The following is a 20,289-nucleotide window of genomic DNA, read 5'->3' on the forward strand; positions in this document are numbered from 1 at the left end:
ATGTGGTGAAACTCACTTAACAACGCTCTTGCTTAGCAACCAAAATGTTGGTCAGGAACTCTGGCATTTGAAGCATGCAAGTCTTAAAGCTGTCAAGTTACAAGACCCTCGCACCCTTAACCCTTTAGGGAAAAAAAACCCCAGGGGTGTTCAAACTTGACAGCTTTAAGACTTGTGGACTTCAACTCCCAGAATTCCTCCTCCAGTCACGTTGGCTCAGGAACTCTGGCACTGAAGTGTGCAAGTCTTAAAGCTGTCAAGTTACAAGACCCTCGCACCCTTAACCCTTTAGGGAAAAAAAAACCCCAGGGGTGTTCAAACTTGACAGCTTTAAGACTTGTGGACTTCAACTCCCAGAATTCCTCCTCCAGTCACGTTGGCTCAGGAACTCTGGCATTGAAGTGTGCATGTCTTAAAGCTGTCAAGTTACAAGACCCTCGCACCCTTAACCCTTTAGGGAAAAAAAACCCCAGGGGTGTTCAAACTTGACAGCTTTAAGACTTGTGGACTTCAACTCCCAGAATTCCTCCTCCAGTCACGTTGGCTCAGGAACTCTGGCACTGAAGTGTGCAAGTCTTAAAGCTGTCAAGTTACAAGACCCTCGCACCCCTAACCCTTTAGGGAAAAAAAACCCCAGGGGTGTTCAAACTTGACAGCTTTAAGACTTGTGGACTTCAACTCCCAGAATTCCTCCTCCAGTCACGTTGGCTCAGGAACTCTGGCACTGAAGTGTGCAAGTCTTAAAGCTGTCAAGTTACAAGACCCTTGCACCCCTAACCCTTTAGGGAAAAAAAACCCCAGGGGTGTTCAAACTTGACAGCTTTAAGACTTGTGGACTTCAACTCCCAGAATTCCTCCTCCAGTCACGTTGGCTCAGGAACTCTGGCACTGAAGTGTGCAAGTCTTAAAGCTGTCAAGTTACAAGACCCTTGCACCCCTAACCCTTTAGGGAAAAAAAACCCCAGGGGTGTTCAAACTTGACAGCTTTAAGACTTGTGGACTTCAACTCCCAGAATTCCTCCTCCAGTCACGTTGGCTCAGGAACTCTGGCACTGAAGTGTGCAAGTCTTAAAGCTGTCAAGTTACAAGACCCTTGCACCCCTAACCCTTTAGGGAAAAAAACCCAGGGGTGTTTAAACTTGACAGCTTTGTGGAACTTCAACTCCCAGAATTCCTCCTCTCGCTCTTCATCTTGATGATGTGCAGACGGGCAGGGGGGAGGGAGCTGGAACCGGTTCTAAACGGGACTGTAGATTTGTGGAAATTCTTCTATAGAAGAGGTTAGAACTGGCAGGAACCCATCTCTGCGTCTGCCCTAAAGGTGAAACAATTGAGTGAAGCATCCTGGGGCAGTTTTGAGGTGTCACATTTGAATGAAGTTATCTGGCAAAGGAAAAGGATTTAGAAAAGCAAAGCATGCGCGATTATTAATGACATTTACAAATGTCGTTTGTATTTGATTTATTTCTTCTAAAGGCAGGTATGGAAGTTCCCCCAATCCCCTCCCATTTTTTGTTTACATTGGTTTGGAAAGTTCCTTTGTGCTCTGATTGGATTACCATGGAGAAGAAAGCATTTTGAAGAGCCTTTTCCCCTTGCTCAACTTGCCTTCACTAAAGGAAAAAGACCCCCTTCCCCCCACCCCAAGAAATTTTATATGGTCCTTTCTAAATCCACTTCTGAACATCTTTTTTCCAATACTTCAGATAATCCATAAAATAATCCAATCAACCATTTGTCTAACCTGTAGGGACTTAGAAGCGCCTATTATCTTCAGCCAGGCATGCAGATACGATGTGAGATAACCGGCTGGTATTTACAATCAGCCAAGATTCCTATCTCACAATTTCTCCTTTATGTCAGCAGAGATAAAAGGAGATAGCTTGAGCTCAGCCTTAAAAAAAAGAGAGAGACTTTAATCTGACTGATAAAACTGACTTCTATTGCTAGGTGTTATTTTCTCTCTTTTTTTGCATTGGTCTGCTCCTTGGGTCCAAATTTCAACTTCTTCATTCTTTGGATCAAAAGATTGGCCATGGGTCTCATCTGGTCATTCTTTCATATCAAGAGTGGAGTCTCCATTCTTTCAGGCACTCGAAGCTTTCCTTCACTGCTGTTGTCTACAACAGTGTTTCTCAACCTTGGCAACTTGAAGATGTCCGGACTTCAACTCCCAGAATTCCCCAGCCAGCATTCGCTGGCTGGGGAATTCTGGGAGTTGAAGTCCAGACATCTTCAAGTTGCCAAGGTTGAGAAACACTGGACTAGACGCTAAGCGCTGTTAACCTGGGAGTTGAAGTCCAGACATCTTCAAGTTGCCAAGGTTGAGAAACACTGGACTACAACATGCCATTGCTGTAAGATAGGGGGGTCATTCTTGTGTATCAAGGATAGGCAATATATTGTGGGGGGGGGGGTTACCTCCGCCCTCATCAGCGTCAAGGGGCGGAGCTAATGACAGGAGTTTGTTGAGATGGTTCTCCAACATGCTAGAAGAGAAGTTTTAGAAGTGCCTTATTGGCATGTGGAAAGTAAACTTCAACGATATAATGCAGTGACGGCAAACCTTTTTTGGCTCACGTGCCATAAGCGGGGAGAGAGCAGGGGGGGTCGTGCAGGGGCATGCCACACCCATAATGTAATGCGCGACACCCCCCCCCCCCAGTGTGCATGCATGCATGACAGGCGTGACCCCACATTTTTTGCATGCTTTTTTCGCCCTCCCCAGACTCCAGAGGCTTTATAGGAGCCTGGGGAGGGTGAAAACAGCCTTCCTCCACCCCCTGGAGGCCCTCTGGAGCTTTCCTGAAGCCTCTGGAGCGCAAAAGAGAGCCTTCTCAGTAGCAGCCCCGACCCTCTGGAATGATCTCCCCGTAGAGATTCGCACCCTCACCACAGTCCAGAGCTTCTGCACAGCCCTTAAGATCTGGCTATCCCGTCAGGCCTGGGGATAAGACCTTCATACACCCCACCCGAATGTTGAATGAATGTTGTGTTTTATTGCTATTATTATTTGTATTCACATATTATTTTTACGTTTTGTCTTGCACCCCCTTCCCATGAGTTGTAAGCCGCCCTTAGTCCCCTCAGGGAAAAGGGCGGCCTATAAGTGACAATAAAATACAAATACAAATACAAAAACCCCTCCCCGGCCCTATGGGCAAACCAGAGGTTCAGGAATGGACTTCCAATTTGCTCGTAGGGCTGTTTTTAGTCCTCCGGACCCTTCAGGGACCCCTTCAGAGACAGGGCAACGCCTTGTATGCCATAGATTCACCATCCAGAATATAATGTATTTCTGTCACTGGTTGCCCCTTCTAGTATGAATTGTATATAAGATTTCTGTTGCCAAATCTTGAAATAGTACAATGTTGAATGTATTCATATATATATATATATATATATAGTTAAAAATCAAGAAATGGTATGCAATTATCATAGTTTTGTTGGTTAAAAATCAAGTGATAATATCCGTCTTGCATTAGCAGTTCCATTATTTTGAGAAGAACCAAGTCCCAAAGGTTTATTCAGTTTGTAAACGTTGGCAATGAAAGCAGGGAGGTATATCCATTTTTGTAGAACTCTTTGGGAACAACAGATCATTACAGATGACTTGGAAAATTACTGGACACGTTAGGGTTTTCCAAATCATTACCTTTAACTTTTTTTCCCTTTTTCTTAGACATTATCATGGCTTCTTTTTAATTTTCAGGTTTACTCCTACCCACTTAAATAGTTGTTTCTAGAATCTCATTAACCATCTGATCTATTACTCTCTATATCAAGGTATTATCTTCAATTGCCCCTTGCTCTTATGTCTGACTCTATAGTAAAATCTGGAGAAATACCTGGAATATGTAATAGCCTACATGTAATCTCTTCTGGCCATCTACCATGCTGCATAGAAGCAAGTATACACTGGTATGTAGGCATATGGAATTGTGGTTAATTGTAAGGAATACAGGATGCAGACCGAATTCATTGTCATGGGTATATAGCATTTCGAAGAATACCTATTTTTAGGTATTCCTAAAAATTAAATGCAATTGGAGAAAGGCGATGCTTCTGCAATTCCTATTTTAATATACTGGACTCGGATCGGTTTTATCAGGAGAATGAGAACAGGTAACCCAGCTACAAGGAAAAGGTTGAAACATATGATTAGGTTTGCACTGAAGTAGAATATGCTTTAGGTGAAGAGCAATGTCAGCTTGGCAGCAACGGAATGACAGCATTGGATTTGGGAAATTTGTTCACATTTCTTCCCATAATGTGATCAGGTTCCTGAGTAGATCTTGTTTCCAGATATTCCCAAAGTTGCATTATCCAAGTTGTTTTTAATTTGCTATTGAAGGTTTTATGGGAAAGACACACATTTTAGCATGTATGAAAGTAGGCTTTGCATGTGTGTGTAACATGCACATAAGTGATTATACGGGCCATAGTTTAGCCCATGGAATAATTTTGGGGGAAACCCTTATTTTTCAATTCCAATCCCCATGGGGAGAACAAAACCCAAATGTATCCAGAACATTTTATCAAAAGGTGAAAACCCGTGAATGACTAAAGCAGATCAAATAAAAATAGAAATTTTTTATTAGGTAGAAATCAACATCATGAAAGAAATGCGGGTGAAATTCTAAAATATAATCTAACCCTGAGTTCATCTGCATCTTTTATTCAATGTTTATTTGTTTAAAAGCATTAATTATCTGTATTTAGCCCATGATATTAAACAAAAGCAGAGCCATCACCATATAATCGGTCTTACTCCTGGAACATATTTCCAAGACTCAAAATGAAATGACAGTTTTAAAGCCACTTTATTTAAAGTGCTAATGTTTTATCATTAGGTGGCTGACTTCGATGTACAATTTTTTTTTTTTGAAAAAGGCTAAAAGCAGAATCAAAGCTTGGTCGCATTTTAATATCATGGAAGGAGAAAACTGTTGGTGTAACAATACGCATTATATCATTGTAATTAGAAGTAGTAGAGTGAAATGCATTAAATTTTTATCCTGACCCTGCCAACTCTTTGGGCTGGCAGAGGCAAGGCTATTATTGGAGCAGATTACTTGAAAAGTGAAGAACCATCTTTTCCCTAAGATAAAAAATAGTAAACGCCTAAGCCTAAGGTATTTGGCAGAGAGTCTGGTGTAGTGGTTAAAGGCATTGAATTCAAGTCAAAAGAACAATGAGTTCTAGTCCAACCTCAATAATGGAGCTAGTCATTCTCAGCCCTAGGAAGGTGAGGCAAACCCCTTCCAAAATATTGCCAAAAACACTGCATGGAATTGTCCAAGGCTGATTCATAGCAACTCATTTACATTTAAGGTAATTGGCAGGGATAAGCCTGTCCTAGTTTGCAAGTTCTTTGTAGGTTCGCCAACAGGCTTGACAAATAAATAAAATGCTTTGTACAGGAATTCCTCAACTTACAACATTTAGGGACCGTTCAAAGTTACAACAGCACTGAAAAATGTGACTCACGGCCGGTTTTTTCACAGTTACAACTGTTGCATCATCCCCATGGTCACGTGATCAAAATTCAGGTACTTGGCAATTGGTTCATATTTATGACAGTTTCAGTGTAATATTATTTTCAGCATCTGCTCAATGGACCTCAATTAACAATACTTAAAAATAAATTAAGCTTTGTATCGTGTCAGTAATGCTAATGAAAAATTAAAAGATTGGGGAGAGCCTATGACTAACATGTATTGTGTATGTATGTTTGTGTGTGTACACACACACAAACACACACACAATTATATATGAATATATAATGCATACATTACTTGCCAACATAGCCAATTTGTCATTGGTTGTGATTAAGGGGCATATTTTTAAAAACAGGACTAAATATAACTTTGCTTCTTATTGTTTCTGCAGTGTTAAAAATGCATGGCTTTATGACTTACTTGTGATGTCTTTATTGCACAACTCTTATAATAAAATATTCTTTAACTCCTTATCAAAATTAGCTAATTTGAGAAACCCATTCAAGATGAGTGTCCCTCGACAACAGCTGCCTTTGATGAATCCAGGAAAGAAATCTCAGTTGCCTGTATACTTCCAGATTAAGCCATCATTTGAATGACAAAGATCCTCTTGAGATCCTCTTGAAGCTATTACCAATACTGCACACATTGTCTTCACATAAGCATCACTTTCCCTCTCACTCAATATGTAAATGTCTGTGCAAAAAAAAAATAGCTCTTTGCAGCATATCTGCCCAGGATCCAAAATTTTATATAGCTCTTGGTAATCACTTGACGAAAACAAGATAGTGCAAATTGACAGTTACTGGTCATTAAAATCCTTCATAGAGTCATGAACATCGTTCTTGGGTCTTGGTATCCCAAAAAATAGGGGATGGGCATTGGCCAGATAGCACCTGGCTGTCCTCCAGAGGTGTTTCTGGGATCCAGGTTGGGAGAGGGCACTGGTGGGAAAGGAATGCCAGAAGAATCCCTCCTGGTGAAAGTCTGTTGGGGTGAAAAAACATAGGACAAGGGACCACTCTGAGGTCCGAAAGGAAGGGGGGCATAAAATGGTAGGCCATGGAAGGACGATTCTGGCCTCATCTCCTGCAGCTGACGCTTCAGCTTCATCCGTCGGTTCTGGAACCAGGTCTTGATCTGCAGAAACAGGAAGAAACCAGAGATAAATTAAGTATCCTTCATTAGCACATGGGGAGACTCCCATTCTGCTGCCTTTATATTCCAGTAAAGTGAAGAAACGATATAATGGCATCTCTGATCAAGATTTGAAATGGATATTGGGTAACGCTATTATCAAACTTGGCGCCTTCCAGATGCACCAAGATAGCAAAGCCCACCTAGAATTCCTAACCATCATAGCTGAAGACAAACTAGGAATGGCTTTTGTAATTCCTTGGGAGGTCACCAGCTGGAGAATAAATGTGGTGAGGAATGAATATCCCTCTCTATCCGTTAGCTCAATAAAGTGAGCCTACCTACCAAATAAGTTTCAACACTGGTTAAAATTCAGCTCATACTCATCTGGATGAAGGTCCTGCTAAATTGGCTTATTTATTTTATTTATTTATTTATTTATTTGTCTTGTATGCTGCCCACTTCCGGGCGGCTCACAAAAGACAAGGGAAAGGGGGGAAGGAGACAAAGACAACATATTAAAACAACAACAAAACCAACATTCACAATTTCTGTGGAGGTAGATGCCTCTCAGCTCCCCCCAGCCTGCTGGAACAGCCAGGACTTGGTGGCTTTGCGGAAGGACTGGAGGGTAGTAAGGCTCTCAACAGGGAGCTCGTTCCAGAGGGCCGGAGCTGCAACAGAGAAGGCTCTCCCCTGGGGAGTCGCTAGCCGACATTGGCTGGCAGATGGAATCCGGAGGAGACCTAACCTGTGCGATCTAATTGGTCTGAAAGAGGTAATCGGCAGGAGGCGGTCTCTCAGGCTTAGCCTATCTTAAAGCCCAAACATCTGTCCTTAAACCTTGTTGAAAACCCCCATTTCCGGACCTCCTTTTCCCTTCCCGGGGTGATAGGCCAAGGAATTCTGGAAAAATTAGATTAGGGTCCAGAATGAGAAGGCCACAGATTATGGAAAGATCTGTTTTCTTACATCTTGGAAATAGAAGTGGGGGTCACCCCTCCGCCCCCAAAACTCTTTCCCGTCTTACCTGGACTTCAGAGAGTTGCATTTTGCTGGCTAATTTGCGCCTCTCCGCCGCCCCCAAATACTTGTGCCGCTTGAAGGAGCTTTCCAGGGTGCTGATCTGTTCCAGGCTGAAAGCGGTGCGCAAACGACGCGTATTCGCGTTTCGGCTTCCACCGTCGTCTGGAGCCTGGCACTCGGAGAAGTTTCCTTCGCCGTCGGACCCGCACTCGGTGGTGCTCCATGGCATTTTGGAAGCAGCTAATCATTCCGGAGAAAAATAGGGGTAAGGGTCCGGGGTCAGAGGGGCAAACCGTTTCCCGTTTCTCCTTCCCCTAGAAAAAAGTGGCTGCGTTCCCCCGGATCTATTGCCTAGAAATGGGAGTGGGTTGCGGCCATCCCCAGATAGACCGGCCTATGACTATGGCTTGACCAATCATGGACATTACAGACCCACGAATCTGGGGCGCATCTGACGGAGGAAGGCTGGAAACGCGCATCTCAGAAACGTTTATGTATTAAGAAAACTATGGAAAGGCAGCGTTCACGAACGTAAAGAGGGTCCCAAGTACGCCCAACTCCTTCATCCAATTTAGGACCTTTTCAGATTTATTAACCATTATCCTGGGATGGGAAATAAATGGAACTACTCCTTCCTTAAAGTGAACTTTAGGGTTATTATTGTTAAAGGAGTCTTTATCCTTGCCCATTCCTATCTCTGAAAGCGCAAAGAGAGACTCCCAGCCTCCAGTTTCGTTCCTCTTCGTTGCCCTCTAGTAAGCGTAGAAGGGATGAAATTACCCCGAGGTCATCGGGGCTGGTGTTTGTTCTACCTAACAATCCCAAGACCAGGCAACACAATTTACTCAATTTCAATTTCCTTCTACATGCAGCAAAGTTTGCGAAGTTCTAGCCACTGATTTAATCCCTACTCAATCGTTACGCAAAGAAGCAACTTCTTCTCTGGAGAAAAAGGCAAGGCTCGAAGGCTGAAGTACATCACTCGGCTCCTTCCTTCCTTCCTTCCTTCCTTCCTTCCTTCCTTCCTTCCTTCCTTCCTTCCTTCCTTCCTCTTTCTTCCTTCCTTCCTTTCTTTCTCTTTCTTTCCTTCTTTCCACCTCCCCCCTCCCCCAATCCAATTTATTTTAGTTAAAACACGACAGCCGGGAGTCTCCAACTTGGGGAGTCTCCATCTTACTCTGGAGTGGAATCCAGAGGAATGGAAGCTGCCTGTCGTGCTTCCAGTGGGAGCCACGCTGAGTTGGCGCACCCAACCGCCTCTGTTTGCAACCGTCTTCTCTGCCTACCGCCTGACCTAAAACACAGCACACCGAGGCCTGGATCTCAGCCAGTCCTGCGCCCGAGGCCTTCACCGGTCAATCGCGGGGCTCTTCCCCAGTTCTAGCCCGATCTTTGCCCGCGGGTGCCGCGGCAAGAGAATCCAGCGATCTGCACGAGGGGAGAGGTACCTGTGGACGAGGCAGGCAAGGGCGGCCTGCTCTTCTGCAGAGGCCCCGGAGGCGGCTCCTGGGAACCGGGGACCTGCTTGATCTCGTTCGGGATCTTCTCCCTGGCCGGAGAATCCTCCTGCTGGGCCCGGCCGCCTTCGGACGGGGCGGCCTCCTTGGCTTCTGGCCTGCTTTGGGCGTGCCTGCTGCTGGGCCGGCTGCTTTGGGAGAGCCATTCCACGGAGAACGGAGCCTTGGTCATGGCGCGCTGGCTTCGGGCTGTGTGTCCAGGCAGGGCGTGCCCGCCCGCGTCCCTTCCCTTAAGAGCCGCGGCCCCGAGGCAAGCGCCGCTGGAGTAAACAGACATCAAAGGGGCAGATAAGCGCCGTCTAATTATCATCGGGCCTCCCCCGACAAAAGAGCCTCTTCACACGTTTTCCAAAAGCCGCCCGGGCTGGCTCCAAGGTGTCTGCCCAGGGCTCAGGTCGCTCGGTGGTTAAGCGATTTACAGGCCCCGTCATATCCTTTGCCGCTCGGTCTCCACTCCGCCGATTGCCCCGGCCTTGTGGGAGGGGGGGAGGGGGCTTCAAAAGACCATCGGGGACAGTAAATAGTCGGCCTGGCTCAAGGGGAGATTTGGTTGGGGCCAATTGTCTTCACATCCACATTTCACAACCCTCTTGCTTGCTTAAGGAGTTTTATGGAAAGAGGGGGGGGGCATGATTAGCTTCCACCCCTCCTGGTTGACTTGCTTTGAAAGAGCTGTCAAACCCATTTGGTGGGTTTGGAGACACCACATACACAGGGAGAGGGGGGGGAGGAGAATTAAGAGAGAGGGGGGAGGGAGAGAGAGGGGGAGAGAGAAAAAAGAGAATTTAGAGAAAGAGAGAGAAAGAGGGAGAGAGAGAATTGAGAGAAAGAGGGAAAGAAACAAAGAGAGAGAAGGAGGGAGAGAAAGAGAGAGAGAAAGAGAGAGAGAGAATTGAGAGAAAGAGAGAAAGAAACAGAGAGAGAGAGGGAGGGAAAGAGAGAGAGAAAGAGAGAGAGAGAATTGAGAGAAAGAGAGAAAGAAACAAAGAGAGAGGGAGGGAGGGAGAGAAAGAGAGAAAGAAAGAGAAAGAAACAAAGAGAGGGAGGGAGGGAGAGAAAGAGAGAGAGAGAAAGAGAAAGAAACAGAGAGAGGGAGGGAGAGAAAGAGAGAAAGAGGGAGATAGAATATTGAGAGAAAGAGAGAAAGAAACAAAGAGAGGGAGGGAGAGAAAGAGAGGGGGGGGAGTGGAAGAGTGACTCCCTGTGGCCCTGAGGTCATTGGAAATGGTTTTACAGAACTTTTCTCTGCTCTCTTCCTCCTCCGTTTACTTCAGAGGTCCCCAAACTTGGCAACTTTAAGACTTGTGGACTTCAACTCCCAGAATTCTCCATCCAGCAGAGCTTTTGGGACCTCTGGTTTACTTCATCCTTCCTCACAATACGTACCAGTGGCTTCCCCTTCCCTCCACACGTCAACTCTATGGAGTTAGGTGGAGCCAATGTCAGCGCCTCGCTCTCTCTTCCTCCGGAATAACAATGGTAATTTATTACTTCACAAATAAGATAGGAGTTGTAGTCCTTCTCTACCACTCCTTTCTCAGAGGACTTCAGGTGCACCTGTAGCTGCTTCTTCTGATGGTTTTGACCCTCCCAAATGGCTTCTGAGAGGAATTGCCTCCAGGCCATCTCATGTATTTTCGGCTGAATTACTGGACAGCCTAGTAGTCCAATTATAGAGGCACGGAGGGAAGAGAGAGGTTGAAAAATGAGCTTGATTCCCACATTTGTCTGTTTTATGGAAGGAGATGAAACTGGGTCAATATGTTTTAGTGTTATTTCCACCATAGGGGGGAAACCTAGTTCTCCCTCCACCCCCCAATGCCTTTATCTTATTCTCCTGATCAGTATAAATATCTGTAAGGATAACTTTTAAAAGGATAACTCTATAACAAACCTTGATGCTCACAGTTTCCACGGACGGTTAAAAGAACTACATTAATCCAAGTTCCTCTGAGTGCAGCTTAAGTGACGGTCTTCATTTATTAAGAAAGTATTTCCCGTGGCTTCAAAAGCAGCTTTTGTGGACGTGTTTATGTTTTTTTAAGCTTATTCGTTTTTATAAAACAGGATCCAAGCTTTTGAATTACAAGCATATGGGGATGTTAAAGAATGAAAGAAGATGAGCGGAAGCAGTAGCCAAGGTACATTTTGCACACTCAATTATTGTGTTACCTTAAAGCTGAATAGCAATAGCAATAGCAGTTAGACTTATATACCGCTTCATAGGGCTTTCAGCCCTCTCTAAGCGGTTTACAGAGTCAGCATATCGCCCCCACAGTCTAGGTCCTCATTTCACCCACCTCAGAAGGATGGAAGGCTGAGTCAACCTTGAGCCGGTGAGATTTGAACCGCCGAACTGCAAATAGCAGTCAGCTGAAGTGGCCTGCAGTACTGCACTCTAACCACTGCGCCCCCTCGGATGAATGTGGGATCAATGTATGATCTTTTCTATCAAGCGCAGAGGCACCTTTTGGAAATCCTTTCCCTCCCAAATTTTGAAACTTAAATACCAAATCAAGCAGTTCCAAGCCAGATGTGTGTGGGGTTGTTGTTGTTGTTGTTGTTATTGTTGTTTTTCAGATGCATAAACTCCACTATAAATAAATTTATCTACATCTACATCTACACTCATTATACCCAAACCTATACCCAAACTTTTGGTGGCCTCAAATCATGCCTAATTTTGAATTAACTCTCACAAGTTTGTTTTAGCTACTACCAGTATGTGATTAAATATGTGTTTGGACAATGCACAAAAGCATAAACATGTAAGAAGTCTGCCAATTATAATGGTGATTTGTGTTTGTAATGTATTTATAGGTTTCAACCTGATGGAGAGCCAGATTGCTCTCACTTTTAGGATTTCTTATGGAAATTAATAGCAATAGCAGTGAGACTTATATACCACTTCATAGGGCTTTCAGCCCCCTCTAAGCGGTTTACAGAGTCAGCATGTCGCCCCCACAGTCTGGGTCCTCATTTCACCCACCTCGGAAGGATGGAAGGCTGAGTCAACCTTGAGCCGGTGAGATTTGAACCGCCGAACTGCAGATAGCAGTCAGCTGAAGTGGCTTGCAGTACTGCACTCTAAACACTGTGCCACCTTGGCTCTTATCTATCTATTTATATCTCTCACCTATCTATCTATCTATCTATCTATCTATCTATCTATCTATCTATCTATCTATCTATCTATCTATCTATCTATCTATAGCAATAGCAATAGCAGTTCGACTTAATTCAATGCTAGAGGTCTTCTTTGAACAAGGAAGTCCCCCACTCAGACCCCTAGAATATTTTCCCCGATCCTATTCCCTGCCCTTCCAATTGTGTTAGGATTAGAACGACCATAATTGTTATTCCAATGCTCCAATACGATTGGAAAGCACAGCTTAGAGAGAACCATGTAGCATCTTCAGGATAGAGGCATCACAAGATGACTTTAGCTCATTTGAAATTCGAAATGAAGTCAAGAGTTATTCAGAAAAACCCAAGATTGGAAAGTAGAGTGGAATGGGAAACTCTCCAAAGAAAGGAATTCCAAATTACTTTTGTTTTGTTGTTAAACATATCCATGAGGTCATAGTCAGGAACTGAGACTGACCTTACTTGGTGATAAAAAGGCTGTTTCTTAAGATCCTTTGTTGTCTATTCAGAACACAACATAAAAGATGAACAAATAGCCCGATTTTAAGTTTGTTTTGCATGCTTTCAACTGATTATTCGTAAATCAATACAAACAGGAGCTGCATTAGTGAAACTGATATATTTCTGGATCTCCCAGTGGAAAACCTGGATCTTTCCAATGAAATCTTTTGATCATTTTCTCAACAAGGAGAGGATCTATGAGTGATCCATAGATGTCTTGAGTCTCCTGGAATGCTTACCTTCTTGGCCTTTGCAAACTTGGGAGGCGAGATCAATAATAACCGGCAGCAAAATTTAATGGCTACATTAACCTTGAGACAAAAGGTGCTTTCTCCAGATGTGGATTTTGTATGTTGGATCGCTGTCTCTTTGCTCCCTCTTGCCATACAAATACAGGAAGACTAGACAGATAGAACTTTGTCACGATCACCTCAACACCATTCATCTGATTAGAAAGGAATTTCCCTTCAGGTTATGCACTGTAGATCAGATCAATGAATTTTGCTTGGGATTTTTCCAGAATAGATGAGTTTCACAAGTGTGGAAACTTAAGTTTTTCTTTAGGGCCTGTTTTTCTCCCGGGCAAGATTAACTGGAGACTTTTAAAGCACTTTTCTCCACCCCCAAACAAAACACAACTCACCTGAGCTGAATGTAGCAATATCATTTATGGCCACCTTTCTCTGTAGTAACAAATCTTTCTACCCAAGTTGTTTCTACCCCTATATACACCAAGATGGTGATCTTGGTGCCTAATCCTTCATCTAGATTTCCTGACAATTATACTTTACAGGCACACATGCAGTGTAATTGAAATTGCATAAGAACTCACAAATAGGAGCACATGAGCAATGAGTAACAAACAAGCCACAAATACATGCTGTGACACACACAAATTAGACACAAAGTGTTACCTTATGATATTCAAAGTGTGATAAGGCAGTATGGCTTTAAAGTTACGATCAATTCAACCCAAACTCTTATTTCTTCTGTTTTGGTATCTTTGGGGTTTTAAAGGAAAAACAGTTTAGTGAGTTCAGCTCACTGTGGGATATTTAATAGCAAAACACAACAGTAGTTCATGAAAAGTAATAATTTGTCACAAAACAGAAATTATTTTATGTGATAACTCTGTTCTGGAATCATACAAAGATGCTTATATAATGGTTTGATGAATTCTTCACACACAAACGCACACGCACACACGCACACACAAGCTTTCCTTGAAGAACTATTTAGACCAGTTGATGAGGTTGAGAGATATTGATATTAGGCAACTGGATTGCCTATGTTAGCAAATTTGCTGAATCTCTTATTGTCTCTATTGTCAATTAAACATGAATTATGTAATGATACCGGTATATAACATAATTTATTAATGTGAGAGGATGAAAGTTTTGTGTCTTAAGAGATTTCTGTTGGGGTTTCCCTCTTTCTTTGGTAAATCAGGGCAATGATAACAATTTTTTCAGAAAAACTAAGCACAGGTAAATGGCTAAAATGCAGAAGTGCAAGTGGTGTTTTCTCTTAGTAAGGAGCCGGGAAATCTTTGTAGAGGTGGTCCTTGACTTACAACAGTACATTTAGTGGTGACTCAAAGTTACAACAGCAGTGAGAAAAGTGACTTATGACTGTTTTACACTTATGAAATACACCGTTGCAGCATCTCCGTGGTGACATGACTCAAATTTGGATGCCTGGCAAGTGACTCGTATTTATAACCGTTGCAGCGCCCCGGGGTCATGTGATCCGCTTTTGCGACCTTTGTGACAAGCAAAGTCAATGGGGAACCCTGGTTCGCTTAACAACAGTGTTGCTAACCTAACAGCTGCAGTGATTCACTTAACAACCGTGACGAGAAAGGTCGTAAAACGGGGCAAGATTCACTTAACAACCATCTCACTTAACAACAGAAATGTTGGGCTCAATTGTGGTCACAAATCAAGGATCACCCGCGTTAAACAACTTTGAGCCAAGGTGGCGCAGTGGTTAAATGCAGCACTGCAGGCTACTGCTAGATCAGCAGGTCAGCGGTTCAAATCTCACCGGCTCAGGGTTGACTCAGCCTTCCATCCTTCCGAGGTGGGTAAAATGAGGACCCAGATTGTTGGGGGCAATATGCTGACTCTCTGTAAACCGCTTAGAGAGGCCTGAAAGGCCTATGAAGCGGTATATAAGTCTACTGCTATTGCTATTGCTATTTGTGTTAGCTCTTTCTTTCCTCTGTGATCCAATAGGCTCTGTAGGATATAATGGGAAGGCTTTATATATTTTTTAAGAATGTAAAAATATCTTCAACCAATTATCAGAGCAGGGCTGGCAGTTTCTCAAATAGAAGTTTCCACAAAATCTTGAAATCTATCTATCTATCTATCTATCTATCTATCTATCTATCTATCTATCTATCTATCTATCATCTATCTATCTATCTATCTATCTATCTATCTATCTATCTATCTATCTATCTATCTATTAGACTTCTATACCGCTTAATAGGGCTTTAAGCCTTCTCTAAGCGGTTTTACAGATTTTTTAGCAAATTGAGTCAGCAACTTGCCCCCACAGTCTGGGTCCTCATTTCACCCACCTCGGAAGGATGGAAGGCTGAGTCAACCTTGAGCTGGTGAGATTAGAACTGCCGAACTGCAGATCACAGTCAGCTGAAGTGGCCTGCAGTACTGCACCCTAACCACTGCGCCACCTCGCGCTTCACTCATTCACAAATGAGTGAAGCATGATGCCACAAGTTATTAATACGCAACACAGGCCTTTGATCGCTAGACTTTTAAGGTGCCTATTTCTGCAGTAAACGATGGCATTATTTTGAAAACATAGCCAGATCTCATTGTCAATGGTGGGCTATGTTATAAACAGACCTGCTTTAACACTGGTGGCTCAGTGGCTAAGACACAGAGCTTGTCGATCAGAAAGGTCGGCAGCTCAGCGGTTCAAATCCTTAGCGCCGCGTAACGGAATGAGCTCCCGTTATTTGTCCCAGCTTCTGCCAACCTAGCAGTTCGACAGCACGTCAAAAATGCAAGTAGAGAAATAGAAACCACTTTGGTGGAAGGTAACAGCGTTCCGGGCACCTTCGGCGTTTAGTCAGATTTGGCATTTAGTCACGCCAGTCACATAACCATGGAGATGTCTTCGGACAACGCTGGCTCTTCGGCTTTGAAACAGAGATGAGCACCGCCCCCTAGAGTTGGGAACGACTAGAACATATGTATGAGGGGAACCTTTACCTCTACCGTGTATTATATCAAATCCTGTAGCAGCCCATTTGCCAAGAACCAACAGAGTTCACTCAATAATTATATGTTGACTTGCAGCCAATGATTTTTATTCATGTGTTGAAATATACACTTCTTAGATAAGCAAAGGCAATTGGGCTCTAACCAGGCTAACTTTGCTTTTTTTAAAAATGCTCAGAAGGCAGTTTTTCTAGCATATTTAATTGGGGGTGGGGGAGGAATTGCTGAGGATCTGTAGGTCATTCCACAAATTGAGTGTGTCAAGCCTGTGGCACTCCAAAGAAGATTGTTAAGATTGACAGCCCGGCTAGTAATTTGGATCTGGAATAGACCACTAAGGATCTTCAGTGTCTCAACTCCTGCTGTAAAGTCATTTCTTTCTGGCACCTTCAACTTTTGCCTCAATGGATTTGAGCAGATCTTTTTTTATTTATTTTAATTTTATCAATTTCATATATACATTCACAATTATATGATCTCATAACTGTTATTAATAATATGTATTTATAACAATTTTTCCCTACTGTTGACAATATACTTGAAGATTGCTTTTTTAACATCCCATAGATCCATCTTATCTTACAACGGTCCTACTTCTTCTTCCCTCCCTCCCTCTTTCCTTCCCTCGTTTCTTCTCTCCTACTCCCCTTCCTTCCCTCCCTCCTTCCCCTTCCCTCCTTCTCTCCTTTCCTCCTTCCTTCCCTCCCTCCTTCCTTCCTTCCCTCCTTTCTTTTCTCCCCCTCTCCTTCCTTCCCTCCTTTCTTCTCTCCTTCTCTCCTTCCTTCCCTCCTTTCTTCTCTCCTTCCTTCCCTCCTTCCTTCCCTCCTTGCTTCCCTCCCTCCTTCCCTCCCTCCTTCCTACCCCCCATTCTTCTCTTTCTTCTCTCCTTGAGCAGGTCTTATTTCAACAAATAGAAGGTCTCTGGAACCGATAGGAATATAAATGCCTTTTTCCCCCCCCCAGTAGATTTATTTAAACAATGGAATACCAGGATATGTTTTATTGCACCGTTTGATGTATCTTTATGACTTCTTCAAAACAGCAACTAATAAAGAATAATGAAGGTGGCACTTTAAAAGACTGATAGAGATGTATTAAGTTTTCACTCGGACAAGCTTAAATCGCAACACATTTGTTAACTTTTAAGCACCGTACTCACATTCTCCCTCCCCCTGTATAGTTGAAACTGAATCTTGGGTTATCCCTGAGGGATATTTTCCAAAAACTACAATCATAGGTTTCCAGTGCCACCTTCTGGAATAATAAGCAATTACAAAGAAAGAAAATGCTGTATATGATGCAGCTATCATCATCATCATCATTCCTCTAAAATGATTCTTCCGGGAATAGGGCGGCATACAAGTCAAATGAAACCTAAACCTAAAACCTAAATTTTTAAAGCAGCTTTCAAAATGAGAATGTATTTTTAGAAGAAATAACATATACTTGTAACTAGCATTTATACTACATTAGCATTTCTATTCCTTTATGATCTCAATTGTACTTTTTTTTCCTCATGCCTTCATTCCACGCTTCAGCCCTGAGCCACTAGTTAACCTGAAACTTTTTTTTCCTGATTTCATTAATTATTTTATTCAGCTCTTGTAAAGAAATTAATACAGCGTATTTCCCATCTTCCATCTTTGTTCTTTCTTCTAAAGTCAGCATAAACTAAATATTATGGATAAATGAAATTTATCCAAGAGAAATGCAAATGAACAGGGAAGGCCACATATAAAAGGGCTGTTTTTGCTCAGCCTTACAGTTACAATAGCAATAGCACTTAAGACTTATGTACCGCTTTGCAGCCCCTCTCTAAGCAGTTTACAGAGACAGCGTATTGCCCCCAGCAATCTGGCTCCTCGTTTTACCCATCTGAGAAGGATGGAAGGCTCAGTCAACAATGACCCACAAGCAATACATTCACCTGTCTAGAGCAGAGGCCTCCAACATTTGGGCACCAGGGACCGGTTCTGTAGAGAAGTTGTTCGATGGAGCAGAGGGATGGGTGTTTTCCCGTGCTGCCTGCATCCCACGGATGGGACTTAGCTTGTTTTCCCATCCCGGTTTCTGGAATGCTGCGGACCAATGCTGGTCCATGCAGTGGGAATGGGGAACCCCTGATCTTGAGTTATGTCAGGAAATAGATTGGGATGGTAATTCTTAGTCAAAGTAATTTGCAAACACGCTCAGATTCAGAAAGCCTTCTCGGGTGTGTCTCTTAAAAACGTCAGGTTATTCGACCTGAAAGCTACAATAGTGAGCTAAGGCAGAAGAAGGAAAGAGAGAATAATATGTAACGTATGGCTCAATACAAATAGCAAATTAGAAAAGAAGTTTCCTATAGACGCAAACATTTATTTTCACATCATATCGTAAGATATTCTCAAAAGCTTGAAAATACTGACTGCTTCATATAAAAATATAAGAAAAGTTTTAAAAGTAACATATGTTGACTTCTGAGAACGGATTTTAGAACATTTTAAGTCAATTATTAGAAAGTACTTCAGGTCATCAGCAAAAGAGCATAGTACAGAAATGACATAATCTTGAAAAGAAGTTCTTTAAAATAATTTTGACACTGTAATTTGCAGAGAAATATTTGCTCAAATTAAACAATTTTCACAGACCACACCTTAAAGACTTTCGAAAAATAATTTCATATAAAAATTCAAAAACATAGATTCGACTGAACTGAAAAAGTTTTCAAACAAAATAAAGCATATCACTATGATTAATCTTCTTCAGATTCAGCAGGAAAATTACTTCTAGGTGATATAATAAATACTTTCTTAAATGAAGGATTTAAATCCTTTGAAACAAATCAGTGTGCAATAGTAAAATTGTCACCAACTAATTGTTCAACAGGTGCTCTGCTTTAATAGGAAATTACAGAAAAAGTAATAAAAAGTATTAAAAGTATACAAAATGTCATGCCAATCAAATACATAGCACACATGGAAACGCATCATGTTTGCAAATTTGTATGAAATTTATTCCTGAAAAGGAGTCATATGCTGCCTTAGAATCATAAATAGGAGAGCTGGTATAAGAAAAAGAATAGATACTGAACATGGTTTTTAAAAATAAAAATAAAAGTGGTTATGATTTGGAATTAAGTCTCTGCTTTCAGTTTAGGTAATCTGACTCAAGAAACCAAATTCAGGTCTAATCATTTCTGTATGTTGAGAATTCAATCTTAGAAGGCCATGCCAACCCCCGAAACCTAATAGATGTGGAAGAACGTTAGGAGCAAATGGGCAATGAAACATTTTCTTATTACCTGTGGAGGCTGATACTATATGAGCACTCAGGTAGCATTAGGTAATTGAGAGCAGAAAATACTTTGTTGCTAGAGGGATACGTTCCCTTGGAGGCACTTACTATAAGTGGTAGGACCACCTCTTGTTGATGCATCTTTTTCTCTTCTGATACGTTCTACTCTTTCCCAAGCAACAAGAAGAGCTCTCAACGGATCTTGTGCAAGTTATCAGAAGGAAGACTTTCATTGATACTTAGTTTTGATTAAGGGCCTTAGCCATATGGCCATTGTGGAGTTTTGTTTTGAATTTGATGTGTCCACTCCTCGATTGAAGCAAGTTACTCAAATAATCAGGTTAACACCATTGAGCTAAACTAGTGGTTGGTAGTGGGTTGCCTATGGATTACATCCAGTATGTCAACTCTGATGCGAGGGGAAGGGAGAGGGGAACGTAGATAGAAGGGTTACTAGTCAAAACAAAAAAGTTTTCTTATGGGAACCAAGGTCATCCCAACAGAAGAATTTTGGGCTCAATTTTGTTCATAAGTTGAGGACTACCTGTACACAATATTTACAACCATACAAAGCCCTTCTTCTATTTTAGTAAGTGATCCAGGAAGATGTTTTTTGAAATAAAAATTGCTGGAGAGGGATGTATATAAACCTCACTGAAACATTGCTTTCATCCTGTGCAATGCATCTTGGATTTTTCGAGATTGCTTTTCAGGTTTCTGATGGAAGTTGGCATAATTATTAGCCGCTAATGTGAAGATGTCTGCGTCGTTAAGGAAAGTTATTCGTTGCCTTAAGAAATCTTGTAATTGGCAATCTGGTGGGAACACGTAGGGGTTTTCTTGAAATGCTTGAACTTGGCTTACAACTTTCGCAATATTCCTTAAAACGAGAAAAGATGAAAGAATCCAGTCAGGCTGGGGTTTCCCCCC

General features: G+C 42.4%; 1 protein-coding gene across 1 annotated transcript in view; it reads right to left on the reverse strand.

The window, feature by feature from the left end:
- Window positions 1-19,897: 19,897 nt before the first annotated feature.
- The window catches only part of LOC116518369 (kinase non-catalytic C-lobe domain-containing protein 1-like), a 72,927-nt gene continuing 72,535 nt past the window's right edge, over window positions 19,898-20,289 (reverse strand). The window contains 1 exon segment of the mRNA XM_032231703.1: window positions 19,898-20,239. Within this exon segment, the coding sequence (XP_032087594.1) occupies window positions 20,011-20,239 (229 nt within the window). The 3' untranslated portion in view covers window positions 19,898-20,010.

Source organism: Thamnophis elegans, chromosome 15 (genome assembly GCF_009769535.1).
Source record: "Thamnophis elegans isolate rThaEle1 chromosome 15, rThaEle1.pri, whole genome shotgun sequence".
Lineage (NCBI taxonomy): Eukaryota > Metazoa > Chordata > Lepidosauria > Squamata > Colubridae > Thamnophis > Thamnophis elegans.